The sequence below is a fragment of the Gymnoscopelus braueri genome (genome assembly GCF_963280865.1).
Source record: "Gymnoscopelus braueri genome assembly, chromosome: 16".
NCBI classification, from domain to species: domain Eukaryota; kingdom Metazoa; phylum Chordata; class Actinopteri; order Myctophiformes; family Myctophidae; genus Gymnoscopelus; species Gymnoscopelus braueri.
The window spans coordinates 4,937,841-4,956,905 of record NC_137616.1 but is presented as its reverse complement, the minus strand read 5'-3'; the positions used below and the strand labels follow the sequence as shown (position 1 = coordinate 4,956,905).

At 40.4% G+C, this 19,065-nt stretch overlaps 1 protein-coding gene across 1 annotated transcript in view; it reads left to right on the top strand.

Moving 5' to 3' along the window:
* flvcr1 (FLVCR choline and heme transporter 1) overlaps positions 1-10,777 on the top strand; it is a gene marked incomplete at its 5' end in the record, with an annotated part of 31,419 nt that extends 20,642 nt beyond the window's left edge. Inside the window, 3 exon segments of the mRNA XM_080452434.1 lie at positions 2,296-2,407; positions 4,098-4,162; positions 9,560-10,777. Coding sequence (XP_080308560.1) covers positions 2,296-2,407; positions 4,098-4,162; positions 9,560-9,658 — 276 coding nt within the window. The 3' untranslated portion in view covers positions 9,659-10,777.
* Positions 10,778-19,065: the final 8,288 nt, after the last annotated feature.

Sequence of the window (19,065 nt, the reverse complement as noted above, 5' to 3'; positions counted from 1 at the left end):
CTTGCTCAGGAACAAATTTCATTTCATTGACACATTTGCTGGCCTGGCCTGGAATCGTACCTGGGGCAACCAGGGCCTCTGGCTCACTAGGCGGGCTCACTAACCACTCAGCTATGGCCGCAGTACTGACTGAGCCATTGGATAGACAGAATTGGATTTCATATGTGGTAAGTTATCATACAGCATGGGTTGCTTATTGCCGGACCCAGGGGGTCTGGCTTACATGAGGCTTTGTACCTGTTTCGTCCATACATGGGCATGGTCACTTTGTCCTCAGGCCCCAGCCATAAAAGTCTGTCCCCCTTTCGTCCAGTTCGGAAGGTTGCTGACTAGATGACTCTTTTCTATACCCACCCTCACTAACCTTAACCTCAGTAAAACAACGACCTAACCTCAAGAAACACTATTTGTAAAATGAAGAATTCCAAATGATGATCACTTCAACACATTGTTGGGGACAGGAATCGAACCAGCGACCTATGGACTCACAGGATGCCTCTCTTCTCATTGAGCTAGAGATATGGCCTCCCTGATGGTGTCTGTTGATATCTATAGGTTTTTCCGTCCGTTATGAACCAAGCCTCTGTTTCGCTAACTACTGTAGATCACTGGTTCACAAAACATTTACCAATAAAGTTTTTTTTTTGTCTCCTCGGAATGGAAACTAGTGAAAATAGTCGATCTACAAGCTCACAACACGTTGCTATCTGAAAAGTTGTGAGATTGTAGATCGGCTATTTTCACAAGAAAGTATGTCATACATAAAAAACAACTACTCTCAAAAAAGCATTTCATGTTATTATTTAAAAATTGCACATGTCTGAATTAACAGGGTCATGTTTCGTACAATGCAATTTAAACTGTAATGAGTGGGGTTTGAACCGGGGACCTTCGGCACATGAGGCTCACACTATTGATCAAGCTATTCAATCCACAGCCTCAGACAGTGAGAAAGGAGAATCCAACAAAACAAAACAAAAGGGCGAATGAAGTACGTCATACATTGAAAATAACTACTCTCAAATAAGCGTTTCATTTAACAATTGCACATTTATTCATTGATACAGTCATGTTGTGTGCAATGCAATTGAGATGAAGTCTGCATGAGGTGGGATTTGAACCGGCGACCCTGTGGTTTCAAGGCAGATGATTAAGCCATTGGACCAACAGACCTGAACTGGTGAAAAGGGAGTTCACATAGATGACACACTTTCATGCAAATTGCTCAGAAATCCTGGGTTTAAATGTTTTTCAAACTGCTCAAAATTGCAGACAATCTAAGGGCGGAGCTTACTGGTCAAAGTGATAGATGTGTTCCTCATGAGTCAAGGCACATGTGTAAGCAGGTTTAATGGCTGTTGGCCAAACAAGGCATGACTTTTGCCTGTTTAAAGTTTGCATTTAAAAAAAATTGCTATAGCGCCCCCCTTTGACCAATTGGAGTAAGATTGGTTTCAGTGATACTTGGAATGACCCTCTACATTATTGCAAAGTTTCAAACAAATGTGAGTCTGCATGAACGTGTTAGGGGCAGACGAATAATTGTCATAAAACTGCAATATTCATTGGCTTATAAAAGCTTAACGTTTTCACTTATGGAAAATCCGCTTGCTCACGTTTGTCCAAAGTACATGTGTAGACAGTTTCGTGCAGATTGCTCAAAAATCCCAGGAGGAGATAGATTTTAACTGCTTTTCATATAATTCAAAATGGTGGGAGATCTAAAGGTCAGAGGTCAAAAGTCAAAATGTGAAAGTTGTTAGGCATGAGGAGACGCATATGTGTATTGAAGTTGTATTGTATTGTATTGAAGAACTGTAGGTCAAACAGGGCATGAGTTGTACCTGTTCAAAGTTGGCATATTTCAATTGAGTGCTACAGCGCCACCCTTTGGCCGATGGTTGTGAGTTTCGGGTCTTCGCCGTTTGGCATAGCCCTCTACCATATTGGCGAGTTTCGTAAAATGCGTATGCACGGTTGGGCCAGAACTGAAAAAACGGCGGAAGAAACAGGGCAATCTCAATAAGGCTTCGAGCCTGATAGGCCTCGAAACCTTAAATATGGAGATAAGAGGTTTCTGCCTGGACAGCAACGATATATAGCTGGGTTCCTGTTTGGAATGCCATACACACCATTGCCCATTCATACTCACCGTGTGTGTGTGTGTGTGTGTGTGTGTGTGTGTGTGTGTGTGTGTGTGTGTGTGTGTGTGTGTGTGTGTGTGTGTGTGTGTGTCTGTGTGTGTGTGTGTGTGTGTGTGTGTGTGTGTGTGTGTGTGTGTGTGTGTGTACCCAGCTGTTTGGGATTATTTTCACACTGATCCAGGGCAGACTGACGACAGACTACAGACCTTTGGCTGGAAACCTTTTCCTGTGCTCCTGGATATTCCTGGGAATATTACTCACAGGTATGATGTTCTGTTTATGTGTGCTTATATGTTTGCAGATGGTGCGGAAGTGGTCGGTTCGGTAATAAATAAAAAAAACACAAAAATTCCTCGCTGTCCTGAACAGTCTGAGATGGAGTGAAGACGTTCCAATCGTCACTAGAGCCTTGCATTGGTATTTTGGATCCTGAAATGTCCTGAAATAAACCAGCTTAAGCGCAACCTGAAGCATGTTGTGGTCATGATTTACTTTAGCTTGATATAAAACACATTTATCTTATGGCTAAATGCAGAGGAGAACGTCATTTTTAAACGTTGTCTTGTTTTTGACACATTCCTGAGCCAATAATTTGATGACCGGGTGTATTTCCGGTAGGAGACTCAAAGAGAGTCCTTTGAGTCTCCTACCGGATACATTAGCATCTAATCAATTATTGGCTTAGGAATGGGACAAAAACAAAAACATCTCCATGAATTCAACGCTTCATGGGGTGTGTAATTGATAGAAAATTAGTAATTTTTTGGGTGAACTACTCCTTTAATCTATTTAATAACCTATGTCCGTCTGTCTGTCTGTCTTTCTGTTTGGGTCTCATTGAAAATATTGCAGGATTCTGCAGGAATGATGCGTAGCCTGCGAGCTAGTTCAGGCAGATACACTCGAGAGGTTTATTATACGCATGTGTGCAGCACACTATGTGGGCGATGTACTGTAGGCTATGTGACGAGTCAAGCAAGTGACCAAATTTGGTGGTCTACTTAACCCATTCAATCCAGGAACTCATCTGTGTCATTTTAGATTTATTTGACTATTCAAAAATAGCTCATGAGTTTGTAGATCTGCTATTTTTTTTTATCTTGAAAAGTTTGGCAAATATTTGAATACATATTCTTTTAAAACAAACATTTTAACTCAAATCTTTGCTTCAGGGCGTCCCTGGAACTAAATATTTTGAGATGATAAAAAAAAAGAAAATGATATGCATTTGGCCACGGACCCCCATCTCAAAATATGTTGTTCCAGGGACCCCCAGAAGCAAATATTGGAGTTAAATATATATTCACATTGAAAATATATATATATTCAAAGATTTGCACAAATTGTCAAGAGCATAGATATACAAGCTCATAGCCGCGCTATGAGCTTGTATATCTGCAGATTTTTGAGTAGCCAACAAAAAAAAAATAACACAGATGCTCGTTGTTATAGATTGTTATCTCCCTGCTCTTAAATGGTTGTCTGCTAATGTGCTGAGCAGGGAGTAATGTATAAGCAGAGCCTAAACGCCCAGATCAAATATAATATATCCACACTTGCATTTACATTTTATAAATGAAATGTTCTCAAGCTATTGGCGAGTTATCACAAACTAAACGTCGCTTAGATTTGGCATGCGGTCGCTCCAACATTAACTGCAGGCGGTCAGAATTTTAACCATTGCGGGCGGGAATTGTCAGAAATCCAATATTACTATGGGAGCTTGATCCAATGTGCAGACTATATTTTTCTATTTTATGTTCTTCTGATCAGCGTCCGGGACATTTTTTTAGTGTGTGTGTGTGTGTGTGTGTGTGTGTGTGTGTGTGTGTGTGTGTGTGTGTGTGTGTGTGTGTGTGTGTGTGTGTGTGTGTGTGTGTGTGCGCGCGCTCGTGTCAGTACCTGTGTACCTGTTTCTCACTCATATTGCCATGTGTTTTGTATATGTTTCAGCCTTGATCAAATCAGAACTGAAAAGAAACAACGTCAACATAGGAGCACACAGCAATCACTTGAAGGCAAGTCCACACACACAGTGCACATAGCACATATCAACAAGAAAGCAATTCAAAGTACTCAACACAAAATAAACACATTAGAAAAGGACATTTGAATACAGTAACACTAGTCATTAAATAGTTAAATGTATGAAAATACGCTAAAATATAGCATAATTGACAATACAGGTGCAGTGCAAGAATTGAATCAAATACCTCAGTAAAAAGCAGAACTGAGAGTTGTAGCAGACTGTTTGCTGTGTGTAAGCATTAAAGAACAGCAAAGCAAGACAAATCGTGAGTCAACCAGTGATTACCTGCTTACTGTAAGCATTAGCTATTCTACTTTCAGTAGCTCAGCTAGCTGTTGTTTATGGGAGCACGGTTGGACTGAGCGTTGTTTGGATAACGAAGTGAGAAAATCAATGAAGACAATACTGTACGTGCTGGAAATGCTCCAGTATGCTCTCAGCTCTTAGCCTGCCAGCAGTCAGCCAAATGTCATGGACATGCTTCACTATATAAGGATGCAGTGGGCGAAAAAGTACTCACATGTTTTACTTAAGTAAAAGTAGCAATATGTAGAAATGCTCTGTGAGCTTGTAGATCTGCTATTTTCAAATAGCCGAAATAGGGCTGAAAGTGGTTAATGTAATGTATACTACTGTAATAATGATCAAAATCTACAAAGTAAAAAGTACAATATTTGCCTCTGATATGTAGTGGAGTAGAAGTAAAGGTATTTAATATTGGAAATACTCCAGTAAAGTAAAAAATACCTCAAAATTGTACTTAAGTACAGTACTTGAGTAAATGTACTTAGTTACTTTACACCACTGCAAGGATGTTACCTCAGCCAGTTGCTGTACCTCAAGAGGTCATATCAGAAAATACATTTCATATTGTGTAAGAGCATTTATCCTTTAAATCCAAACACCATGGGGATTTGGCCCTTCAGCTATAGGGAGTCCAGCTCTCTACAAAGGGACTAGACACTAGAGTCTAGACTATTGATTCATTCTCTTGTCCCATATATCTTAGCTTCTTTCTGCTTGGGAGTGCACTGCCAAGTGCCTGAAAGAAGTGACCCCTCAGACAAGGTTCCCTTCCAACAGAGTGCCCTTCAAGAATGTTAGCCCATTAAATCTCATGTCATCCCTCTGTCCAGTATATCTCTCTTGGTATTCCTTAATGACCGCCAAGGGCCCCGCGAAGTGTCCTTAAGCCAAATCAATCTGATTGTCTTCCCAGTCTTTGCCCTACAATATTAACAACCAACCAAGTGTCCTCTGTTACCTGGGGGGGGAGTTGTCTGGTGTTGGGATGGATTTGTCTGGCTATTAACTATGGCTATAACTATGGCAATTCAAAAAATAGGGAAAATGTGTACAAATCTTTGCATTTTTTTTAAAGCGAACATTTTAAACTCTTTGCTTCTGGGGGTCCCTGAAACTAAATATTTTGAGATGGGAGTCGGCGGCCAAATACATATAATTTTGGGGGTCCTTGACATGAAAAGGTTTTGAGCACCACTGATATAAGCAACATACGCGTTTTTTTCAGAAAACTGTTAGGACATTAAGTAGAATCGGCCTCAGGTCTTAACTCTTTCAGTGCCAAGAGTATTTTCATAAAGTACTCCCAAACTGCCAGGAATTTGCGTTTTTTTTTATTTTGTAATTTTGTAATTTTTCATTCAAATAAATGATCTGATTGGGGTTTTAAACCCATAATACAGTTCTACCAGTAGAGAGCAACAAATCGACACATTGATGATCTCGCTGGCTCACTCGCCCCCTCCCAAACAGGCTCACGTCATATCCGGTCAGAACCGGATGTTGACATTTTCGACAATCGTTGATCGCGCTAAATTACGATGCGATACACGACTACGATGACTGATCGTCACCCAGACCAAAGAGAGTAGACGTGGACCTCTCCGTTCGCTTCTTATACCGTGTGAAAAACCGTGACTTTCCCTATTCTGGCCGAAAATCACCGGAGAAAAACAACGTGACCCGGAAATTACATTTTTTTTTTACATCCGTTTCCGGGTGAGTCTGAAGGAGTCAGGAAGCGAAAGTGATCATGAAAAATAAACAGAATAACGCGACCACAGTCAAAAGTAAAAACTCGGGATTTCTCGTGCTGGCACTGAGGGTACTCGGGAAAAACTCGGGATATGTCGGGGCGTGGCACTGAGAGAGTTAATGGGTTAAAGTGCTGTAAAAGTACTCCTCGCCGTTTCACTGGCTATTTTATGTGATGAGATACCACCGTTAGAACAAGTCATTCAGAACGTCCCCTTGTTGTGGGGGAAACTCTTGCAGGTGGTATATACTGCATTTATAGCTTAGCTAATGTGGTGGAATCTCTCGAGGAGCAAGGCACCCCAAGCAAGGATGACAGACCAGTCTGTATGTTCACAATCTTTTTCAGCATCAAGTATACATTACAACATCCTAGGTTTAATCTAGCACGCGCACAAGCAGGCAGCAGAAATGACTAATAACCATTAAGACCGGGAACGCATCTGTGTCATTTTAAGATTTCTCTGGCTATTCAAAAATAGTAGATATACAAGCTCATAGCGCGATCAAACAAGAGAACAACAAAAAGGCCAAACAAGTTATCTACATATTTACACTAGTACCTGAGATAAAAAATATGACGAAGGTGCCTGAGCATAGCAGCAATGTATACTGTGCATGATATACTTATGGACGTTAACGTGCTTAGAGAAAAAAAGAAAAGCACAATAAAAGACAAAAACAAAGTCAGTGCGTTATACATGGGATTAAGGTGCAAAAAAGTCAGTGCGTGTCGACCACATAATCCACATAAGGTGGACTGACCCTGGTATAATCCGCAAGTAGTTCCATGAGGGAGAGCAAAAAAAAGAAAGTCACTTGTACCTGGTGTAGTCCACAGGTGTGTCCAAGGAGGAGCTAAGTTCAAGAACATTTGTAACTCAAATCTTTGCTTCCGTTTTTTTGTGGTGCTCAAACTTTTTCATGTCAAGGACCCCCCAAAATTATATGTATTTGGCTGCGGACCCCCATCTCAAAATATGTTGGGACCCCAAAGATTTGAGTTACAAATGTTCACTTTAAAAAAATATATATTCAAGTTTGCACAAATTCTCAGGATTTTTCAAATAATAGCAAATCTACAAGCTCATAGCGCGGCTATGAGCTTGTAGATCTGCTATTTATTAATAGCCAAAGAAATCTTAAAATGACACTGATGCGTTCCCGGTCTAAAAGGGTTAAATACCCTCTTATCATTCCCTATCAGGCAGACAGAATCAAAGCTATTCTTACCTACCGCTCACAAGGTGTTTCAATATTAGCTTCCTGCATCCATCATCAAAATTGATGCTGCAGATGTGCAGTCTGTTCTCTCATCTAATCTATTTGAATCACAGGCCTTCAGACACAAGGGTCATTGGCTGGTCATTGTGACATGTCCAGATATCATATGTGTCATCATGTTTCATTACTCTTAATATAGTTCAAGCAAGCAGACATGAAGCAATCTCCTAGTCTCCTGTCCAGCTGTCTGATAAACATGCGTATTTACTCAAATACATACACAGTGTAAAATATGTATCTTGCATGTCACCGCATAGTATATCAATTCCATAACACTATCTACAGCTGCAGTTTGGGATGTCTCTGAGTCGGTGAAGCGAAATAACAAGTGAATCGGAGACAGACAAAATACACGTTGCCTAATCCTTCTAAAGATGGGCTTATCCATCATAGTCAGTGGATGAAATTCATGCTACCATGCGAATATGACCCCCAAACAGAATCTTTGGTGAAAACATTGTCACAGGTGGCATCTCATACTTCAAGTAGTTATGAAAACAGGAACATTCACACCTTTAATATAGTCTAAAGTTGTTATGAAAGCAGGAACATTCACACCTTTAATATAGTTTAATATAGGAATGTATCGTGAGGCAGTTAAAAATCGATTCAAAGTGCGACGATGTAAAACGGTGAAATTTAACATGTATCGCGATGCAAACAGCAGAGGGTGCAATCCAGTTAGACTCCCTTTCTTGTTCACCGTCGTTCTTTTCAGTGTACCGAATCATTCAGTAGCTAGCTACAGTTCACTAAAAAGATTTGTTCAATTTAATACAAAAATGTGTTGTTTTGTGTGTGTTCCTGAGGATGTAGATATGCTGTTATTACTTTAAAAAAAAAAATCCCAAGCTTGGAACAAAGGCTAAGCCTTGGTTTGTTTAGTTGAAGAGTTTTTTTTTTATAATTTATTTATTTAATCTGGGATATATGTTTTAAAATTCATTTATTTTATTTTAAGACAAAATATATTAAAAGTCGTTATTTTACAAAGAAAAAATGATATGCCTTAATTTCATAATTTGTACCTTACAGTTAATGTATACCTCAAGAACAAAAAGGCTAGTACAAATTTTGTGACCTCCTTTTAGGTATGTACTGGGAGCTGATGGTAGGTGTGGCGCTCCACCTCAGCATTCCATCTCCCAGGGGTCTATAGCGCATTCTAACGGGGACAGACTCCTGCGTTCTCGGCTGATACCGACAATAAGCCTCTCCGACCAGCGCCGGTTCTAGGCTGATCAGCGCTCTAGGCGAGATTCCTCCTTTGCGCGCGCGCTTCGGGTTTTGGGCGGATTATGACACGTTTTTGGCTACTTTATTTCGGTTTTAGGGTTAGGGTTAGGGTTAGGTTAGGGTTGTGTTATTTAATTCAGATTTTACCGATTTATTATCATTTTTATTATTTTTTCCGACGTTTTTTTGCCGCCTCTCCAAACTGCCGCTCTAGGCGGCCGCCTAGGTCGCCTGTATGGACGCGCCGGCCCTGTCTCCGACCATAGCCTGGTATCAAACCATTTTCGGGTTTCTGATCCGGTCGGGAGCGCGTCATCAGGCGGCCGGAACCAAGGGTGCCGGTATCACCCAAAATAATTCCCCGCGATCAAGGGCATCATAATTTTAGGGCCAACCCAATAAAACCCTTGATGCGGCGTAGTTTAGCTTATAGGAATAGTTTGTTTGGTATATCCATCCTTTATTACAACTCGTAACGACTGGCGAGACTAAACTAGTAGTTAGTGTCGATTTAGCATTTAAATGCTAACAGGAGGAACCAAAATAAAGCAGCGCCGGAAAACCGGAACAACGACACCCGGAAGTACAGGATTTTTCCCCCCTTTTTTTCAGTAGGCGTGGCCTAAACCGGATCACACGGGCCATTTAATAACGAATACCAGGCTTTCCTCTGAGGTGGAAAGTCTGGTGACGCGAGGTTGCTCCGACCTACTTACTTACTTAGGTCCCATTCAATTCAAAGAAAGTCATAGTTTTGGCCTAAAGTAATCATCTCTATTTCTCTGTTTCTCTCTCCTCTGCCGTATAGCTCCCTACCGAGTGTCCTGTGGAGTGTCCTTCTGAGAAGGAAACCAACGGAGTCAAGCTCGAACCTTCCTTCAGCTTCTCCCGCGAGACCTCTCTGTAAAGCCCAAAGGATGTCACACTGGATCACAGGAAAAAAAAAAACTCTCTGTAAGCCCAAAGAAGAACGAAGAACAGCAGTCGCTTCCTGCTGACATGGGACGCATACTGTGCGAAATCCCCCCAAAGGGAGCGCTTGATTTTCCACAATGTCAAGCAACTGGGGGTTTATTCTGATATGTGGAAACTCTTAACACGAGCTTATGTAAAAGAAAAAACAACAAGCACACCAAAAGTATTTTACAGTCACGATATGTGGGGTGGATTCTAACCCGGGTGGAGCTGGTCCCCCGACAGCAAGGCACACAAGGAGTCTTATCTCACAGCTTTCATCTGACAGGCTGTGGCTGACCTCCCCCCCCCCCCCCCCCTGTGGTATGGAGTTCAGTGCACAGTCCTTTTATCGCATGTTCCCAAACACCCGCTGTGGAGATGGAAGAGAATTTTGCTCAAAATGAACATGGCTCGGTTGCCGCCGTACCATGATAGGGGGGGTTCGGTTTGTTAGCAAAGTACAGAAGCACAGTGAAACAAAATAAGAGGAAAAGGCTCCACTGCACTTGTATTTCGTCTCTGTCGGGTGGAAACCTCATATGTCCAAATCAGGATTAAAATTCCAAAGTTGCACAATATTTTTAAATGGGTCAAAATGTCTGTTAACAACAGGAACCTAAAACATGTGAAAAAAAAGTGAAAACATTTACTTAGTCTTAACATGTTTTGACTCAATATTTTTTCAAAAGTAGAAAAAGTAGCAGATCTACAAGCTCGAAACGGATCTGCTACTTTTGATGCTTTTGTGTGACGCTGCAGTATGATCAAGTAGGGCGTTAATTTACGAAAAAAACACAAATATGGATATAAGAGGTTTCTGCCCCGACAGCAACAATTTGTATTATAGTTAAATCACAATGACTCTTTGGTAGAGGCGTGGGACGGGTTGTGTAGATGCCTTGAAAACTAAAAGATAACGCTCGCACACTGTGGGCTCCATTCTTTAAAACATTTTTTATTGCACCTGAGTGCTGCTGTATGACTTTTCGGGCTCTCATCCTTCCTCAGACTCAGTTTTCATGTTATATTTTTTTCGGTGTGGATGTGCTTTTCTTTCCTCCTTTTATATTGTGTAGTTACCTTGCAATGGCTGTTGAAGATATCTCACCAATATTGGGAGTTACCTAATGAGGTAACTCCCAATATTGGTGAGATTTCTTCAACAGTTGCCCCGTTCACTTAGATTGCACAATGAAACTCCAAGTCAACCTTTTATAGTACACCAATGAAGGCAAACAAAGCACATTTTGCCCATTTCTAAACCTGGCACTTTTTTTGGTTTGTTCTTCTTTTTCTTTCCTTTTAATAAGAAATATCAACTTCCTGTTGGTTTTACTATTTGAAGATCTGGATCCACGGATCCAATCCGGATCTTCTTCCTAATTCAAATGGTAAAACCCAAACCTCTACCAAAGGGTCATTGTACTTTGAGGCTGAGTAAACATGTTATAAGTTGTGTAAATTTAACAAAAACGACAAGTTTTTACATCACCATGTATGTCATTACCGGTACATGTTACTACTTAACCAACGGCCTCATTCAGAGCTGCTTATGACGAGTACAGATGTAACAAAGCTTAAAGCCCTCAATCCCAGAGCAACAGTGGCCTGAAAACTGATTTCACAAAACATCCCTGAGAGCCATGGATGAAAAAGAGTAATTACGCTGAGTAAGGGAGGTAGAAGTGAACTCATTTATTCAAGACAAGAGATTAGACAAGTCTTCTTCTCAAGTGTCCACACAGTGAAATCCTCAGTGTTAATTCATCCATTTGTAACAGTTCCATTTGATTCCATTTGTGCAATCTTAGACTTAAATTAACACTCACGATTTTTCTGTGTTAGATGAGCCAGCAGCTATGTTTAATTAGGGCATGGCTCCTGCAATGGGACATACTTTTCCTGAGGTTACTTGAATTCTTTGTAGCTCTGCAGCGTAGAGTTGTAATATATTGGCTAAATATTACATTAGTATTGTGTCATCATTAGCCATTTCTTTAATCTAACTCAACCGCTCCCCCACACCTTTTGTGACATATTAGTATCCTGACTATCCTTTTTTTAAATATAAGTTATACCCCTTTTCTAGTTTAAACTTCCTCTCTGAGCAGCCTGCCACTTGCACTTCGTAGATGAATCTTGCGCACATATATTTATTTCCTTTCATGTACTGTAGTTGATTTATGTGGATTAGTGAAGCAGTTATACATGTACTCTTTGGTATTCATGTAAACCAAATGCATCTCTGACCACATCTGGAAGTGATCTCGATTGTAAAGACGGAATGTATGTCAATCGTACTCAAACTTCTTTTTTTATTTCAAGGACCCCCATAACTCCAAGAGTGTACAAATGGAACCAAATGGACCTGTGCGATGCGTTGCGATGCAAGAGTGTGGTCTAGCCAACACCAACTCGGGACTCCTGAATCCGCTGCCCTCCGAACTCTCCTATCTATCATCAGGGTCTTGAGCTCTACAGTGTTGTTAGCTAAGCTGTCGTGCTGCAGTGCATAGCGTAGGTGGTGCAGCTTCTTGCATTTCCTGGGCTTTGCCCTGGGTTGGCTCCCATAGTGTCAGTTTGCGTGCCACTAGTTCTGGGTGCCTGACACAGTGCCCTGCCAGCCTCATCCTTCTCTCTGGTCTGTGACCCGTAAGGGTCCATTTGGTTCCATGAATACACTCTCAGAGTTACAGACCTGTAGGGTCCATTTGGTTCCTTTTATACACTCTGAGTTGCAGACAAGTAAGGGTCCATTTGGTTCCATGAATACACTCAGAGTTACAGACCTGTAAGGGTCCATTTGGTTCCTTTTGTACACTCTGAGTTGCAGACAAGTAAGGGTCCATTTGGTTCCTTTTATACACTCTCAGAGTTACAGACAAGTAAGGGTCCATTTGGTTCCTTTTGTACACTCTCAGAGTTACAGACCAGTAAGGGTCCATTTGGTTCCTTTTGTACGCTCTCAGAGTTACAGACCTGTAAGGGTCCATTTGGTTCCTTTTGTACCCTCTCAGAGTTACAGACCTGTAATGGTCCATTTGGAAACCCCAAGGGTCCCTGGACCACACTTTGCCAACATCCCAAGTTTGTTTATAAGTTATTTATATAATGTAACACAGAATTATACTGTCTCAATCAACTAAATTTAGTTAGAAGTAATAATAGATTAAAACATGAATTGTCTTAACAATTCCACTTGGCGGCGCCAAAGTGCAGAAGGAAACTGACTTCTCCTGTGGCTGCCATCTGTACCTGGCATTAAAAAAAAGAAAGAATTACCCCCAACAAATACATCCAGCACCCATAAGTATTCACACTAAAGACAGTGATTGCGTGGACTGAGAGGATCTCCATTGGCTTTCTAAACGGGGTGTAGCCCATGTGCATGGTCAGCTCTACCAATCTATCTTCATGGATTAAAGTTCTCAGTCGCCACAGACTGATTTCAGTCATTTGGATTCTATGGAAGCGTGTTGCGCAGAGAAAATAGCCGATCTACAAGCTCTCAATGCATCTGCGACGCATTGAGAGCTTATAGATCGTCTATTTTCGGTTATTATTATTAGAGCATTTTAAGTGGTCAAACTACATGTTCAGAGGCATCTTCAGTGAAATCTTAATAGTCTTGGATATTTCATATAAAAGCAAAGGTTAAAGCCTCAGTTTGTGATTTCTTCACCTGGTTGGCAGTAGGCCTACAGTATGTAGAACAGGAACAGTGTTACTTAAAACATAATCATTTTACATCTTTTGTTAATTGTCTAGGAAACAGCTCTAGTGCGGGTGGGGGGCTCTTTTCACACCGATTCCACTAAAGGCTTGAGTGTTCACAGTGAGCTGCATGGTGAGAGCGATAGAATGAAATTTGGTCCTGCAGCTTTTTATATAGAGGGAGAACCAGGTGGGCCAGATCTACACTGATGGCACACTCAGCCCTCCAATCATTCTCTGAAACAAACACAGATGCCAAGTTAGTAACCATGACAACCACATGAGCTAAACTCTGACAACCCCAGGGTTGTCACAGCACATTAGCACATTTTAAACCTGAGATTTTATTTTTGCTTTAATCCATGTATCTTAATCTACCTGACACTCTACAAACACTGCCCCACAGAGGCAAGTAACAGTAATGTCTTGTTGTTTTAAATGTCAAAGGTCTTGACTAATAGGGCTTAGTTCTCGTGACAACAGTTCTACCATTACTAAGTGCATAGTAATATGGAAGTGGTCAGATTCTCAGCGCTCTGCAGAATATAGTGCACAATACAGACAACATGCACAATCGTATTTTCTACTGCCATGATGTAAGAGCATGTGTTCATACAGAATATAGTAGTGGTTCCCAAACTGGGGGTCGGGACCCCCAGGGGCAACATTGTTTTCTCACAACCAACATACACTATAAGTGTATACAGGGTATCTGCACATTTCTAAAGTGACAATGTAATGACTTATTGAGACCTTTTTAACACCAAATTGGCCAAATTTACAAATATGACGTAAGAAAGAGGCAAACATTGTGAAAATAGCCGATACCAGCTCACAACAGCTCACAGAGCGAGGCGTTGGGAGCTTGAGTTCAGTTGAGTCAAACTAAATGTAATGCCTAAATTCCAAGTGCTTGTCAGGGTGGGGGGGTCCCCAATTCAAATATGATTATATTTGGGGGGTCTCGGCCTTAAAAGTTTGGGAACCCTTGCAGTATATTATATTCAAGGGGTGTGTTATTGATAGAAAATAAGTACTTTTTTGGGTGAACTATCCCTTTAACAGAACAAGAACACATCTCATACACTTTCAGTAACTGTGTAGAAAAACTATCTATTACATCAGCCAGTAGTGGGGCAATGGTGTTTCAACAGGATGCACCATATCGTCTCTGTCCGGTGGAAACCTCATATGTCCAAAACTGTTACTTTTCAGGATTCAAATAAAAAAATAGTAAAAGTAGCATATCTACAAGCTCGAAATGCGGTGCGAAGCGACGTGTTTTGAGTTTTGCTACTTCTGTGTGACGCTGTAGTATGATCAAGTAGGGCGTTCATTTACGAAAAGACACAAAAAGTTAGAATATGGAGATAAGAGGTTTCTAGTCGACAGCGACGATATACTGTCATTACAGACTGGATCACATGAACCCTAGCCCGTCCCTATTCTGGAGGTGAGCACTCAGCCAAAATAGCATTCTATATTCACGTTGTCGCGGACCCCCATCTCAAAATATCTTGTTCTAGGGGCCCCCAGAAGCAAAGATTTGAGTAAAAAAAATTGCTTTAAAAGTATACTATATATTCAAGGATTTGCAAAATATTTCACGATTTTTCAGAAATAGCAGGTACTGTATGAGCTTGTATATCTGCTATTTTTGAATAGCCAAAGAAATCTAAAATGACACAGATGCTTTCCCGGTTTTAATGGGTTAATTTCGTGAATAGCGGTCTTAAATAGTTCAATTGAGTCTAACCGTTTGGACCATGCTCACTTGTCAGCTTAGTATCGTATTGTAAGGCAGCTGTTAACTCTGTTGCTAAACATGGGGGAACACGTATTAATGTGACGCACACTCAAGTTCTCTAAATAATCCTGTTTTAGTAGCATGTCCGTTTAAAAAAATAACAAATAAAAGCTTGTATCTTGGCATTAACTATCTCTTGAGGAAATTGCAAAAATTTAGCAAGGGTACTATTTCAACATTACAACAATACTTTCACATTTTTATTATTTTTGTTGTGAAATGTCCATTGTTTACAATGGAGAGACGGTTTATCACTGTATTTGTTGATGTACAAGCTGTGGATCTCTTTCAAGACTGTGTATTTGTGCGCCATATTTAGTGCATAATTATTTATGATGAAATGTTTGTATGTCAGAACTAATGTCATGGTTTCCCTTCAGTTGGTAATTTATTTTGATTTATTTGTGTTTTTTTGTTTTGTTTTTTAAACCTCTGTAAATTAATCTACAGTACGTATACTTTGTTAGCTTACGCATTCTTACTTTTTTCAACACTTGGTAAATGAAGAACTGACATTTAGTCTTCGCACGCTATTGTTGTTTTCTAACTTCTATTTTTTTTTACAACAGGAGTACATTTGTTTGTCCATTTTGAGAGCGCTGTAGTCTCCTATATTCAAATAATGTATTTATGTTATTCTATTTATCAGCCCCAGTTCATATTCAGCCAGTTATAGCAGAACAGCTTAATGAAGAAAGGTGAATGACCTGATCTACAGTACACAGCATAATATGATAGCACAACATTGGCATTTCTCATATTAGCACTAAAAGTGCACCTACACTAACAAGCTAGTGTAGGTGGGTCTCCAGGTGACAGTGAAGTTACAATGTAAGGACCCTTTTTATACCTCAAAAAAAGAAAGAAAAGAAAAAGACCATAACTGCATCAAAGGTAATCAACAAACTATACAATAAAATCTGGTCATACATTGGCCAAATTGTCAAATAATATAAGAAAGAGGAAAACATTTAGAAAATAGCCGATCTACAAGCTGTAAGCTTGTAGATCTGCTATTTTCACAATATTTATCTGTGGAAACAAGTCAAACTAAATGTAATGCCTCAACTCCTACATTGCAAGTGCTTATCAGGGTGGGGGTCCCCAGTTCAAATATGATTATTTTGGAGGGTGGGGGGGTCCCCAGTTCAAATATGATTATTTTGGAGGGGGTAAATGACCATATAGTGCCGCTTGAAATGGTTAAACAGAATTTTACAGTGCCATTTAATATGTTTCTGTGGGTTGGGAATAAGGGTCCTGAGATGCTGTTGTAAACAATAACGAGAAGAATAAGTTAGTGTGTATACAGCGTATCTGCACATTTCTAAAGTTACTATTTAATGACTTGTAAGACCTTTTTAATACCAATTTGTCAAACATTACGGAAAGAAAGAAGCAAACATTGTGAAAATAGCAGAGCCGAGCTTGTAGTTTGCCTATTTTCACAAAATGTATCTGTGGAACCGAGTCAAACTAAATGTAATGCCTACAATTCCAAGTGCTTGTCAGGGTGGGGGGTCCCCAGTTCATATATGATTATTTGGGGGGGGGGGGGTCGCGGCCTGAAAAGTTTGGGAACCCTTGTTCTAAACCAATTGAGAAATGGACAAAAGAATTTGATGCATTTATTGATTCAGAGTATTCAGACAACATCTATTGTGCCAATACTGGCCTGGGTTGTGTGGAGGTCATGTCTTGTCATATCAAGTCTTCTTTCATTATATCTCTGTATTATGGTAAATGGTAAATGGTGCATTTATATAGCGCTTCTATCCGAAGCGCTTTACATTGATTGTGCCATTAACCCATTCACACACACATTCATACACCGATGGCGGAGGAAACCATGCAAGGCACCAACCTGCTCATCGGGAGCAATTAGGGGTTCAGCGTCTTGCTCAAGGACACTTCGTCTTCGACACTAACCCTGGGGGAACGCCCCAGCCGGGGATCGAACTGGGAACCTTGCGGTTTTCCACTTCACTCTACCCGGCCACTCTACCCCTGAGCCACTGCCGCCCATTATCCAAACAGACGTTAATATTTCACTTCCTGACAACCGAAGGTAGAATGCCCAGACATGCTGTGTATGTGCTTATATTTGCAGACAATAGTGTTGAATGTTAATGTACAGTGTAGCCTACTACTGTTAAAATTGTACAGTTTCGAGTTTCTTTTTACTTATGAAGGCGCTGTTGGACTTTGTTGTTTGAAAGAAGTCCACAGATAGAAGCTGTTTGTCAAAGATACAGTTGGCTCTGTCTGGATTCATCCATAATAATAACCTGTACTTTCACGTTACAGTCAAAACATTGCAAAATCTGTACAATACAATGATTTGAATCCCAATTTATCTGGTCTTAATTTCTTGTTTTGCAAATGCAGCTACAAAATCACTTGAAATGATTAAACTAATGCATGTAAGGGGATAAAAAAAATTATGAGTTACAGTAATATGAACCCTGAAGAAACTTGCTGCAGTATGTAGTTTTCCAATATAACTTGTGAATTTAGGTTTATGTTAATTTCATTCTAAAGGGGGTGGAAATAGACCATCGGTTTTACACCATCGCGTCTTTTGCAGAGAAAAACCCATAATGAGGAACTGAAAGTATGATTCATAAACTTGTGAATTATAGATAGATATCTATTAACATTATCAAGCAAGCATTAGTTGCAGCAGAAGTCAACTGACTTAAAGCAGTAGTTTCTATCAATTACATGAAGCCTTGAATTTGGGGAGATTTGTTTTGTTTGTGTCGCATTACAAAGCCATTAATTTGATGACCGGGTCATCGGTCAATAGGAGATTTTCATATTCCATCCTGACAGGCAAATTTCAAACATTGCTGGTCCACAATAACCTACCTGACCTGGCGGAGACCTGTGCTCCGATGAGCACTTTTTCTAGTTGTTTAGGAAACAGTGCTAGTGTGGGAGGGGGGGGGGGTTCCTTTTCATACTGTTTCACAAATCAGACTTGGTCATACAAACATTTTCAGTCGTGAGATTTTATTTTGCTTTAATCCATAATACCCACGTCTCCAGACACCCATACACTACACCATTAGTTCTCAACCTTTTCAGGCCGCGACCCCCTAAAATAATCACATTTGAACTGGGGACCCCCCACCATGACAAGCACAATTGTAGGCATTACATTTAGTTTGACTCGGTTCCACAGATAAATATTGTGAAAATAGCCAAACTACAAGCTACATGTTTTCTCACTCAACAGTAAACGAACCAACACATATCTCGCTCTCTCAACCAACATACAGTACAAGCGTATACAAGGTATCTATCTGCACCTATTCTAAAGTTTCAATTTAATGAATACCAAATTGTCAAATATTACATAAGAAAGAGGCAAATATTGTGAAAATACCCGATCTACAAGCTCACAACACCTCGCGTTGTGAGCTTGTAGTTCGGCTATTTTCACAATATTTATCTGTCGAACCGAGTCAACCTAATGTAAGTAAGTGCTTGTCAGGGTCGGGGGTCCCTAGTTCAAATATGATTATTTTGGGAGGTCGCGGACTGAAAAGTTTTAGCCATCTGTGGCAGTCGAACTATTTAAGTGTGTCAATCCTGTGAGCGAGAAACGGCTTTCATCTCTTTGTCTTCATACTTTAACTGATGTGCCAATGCATAGCCGTTTTAATCACATAAACCTTATAAACTGTATGTTGTTGTCCCCCAGGGCTCTCTATACTTGAACCCCTCCTTTTTTTCTTCTTTTTTTTAATCAATGTTCACCTAAATCTCTTCACCGAAAATAGGCGCTCTACTACTGGGGGGGGGGGGGGGTAGTAGAGCGCACTTATAAG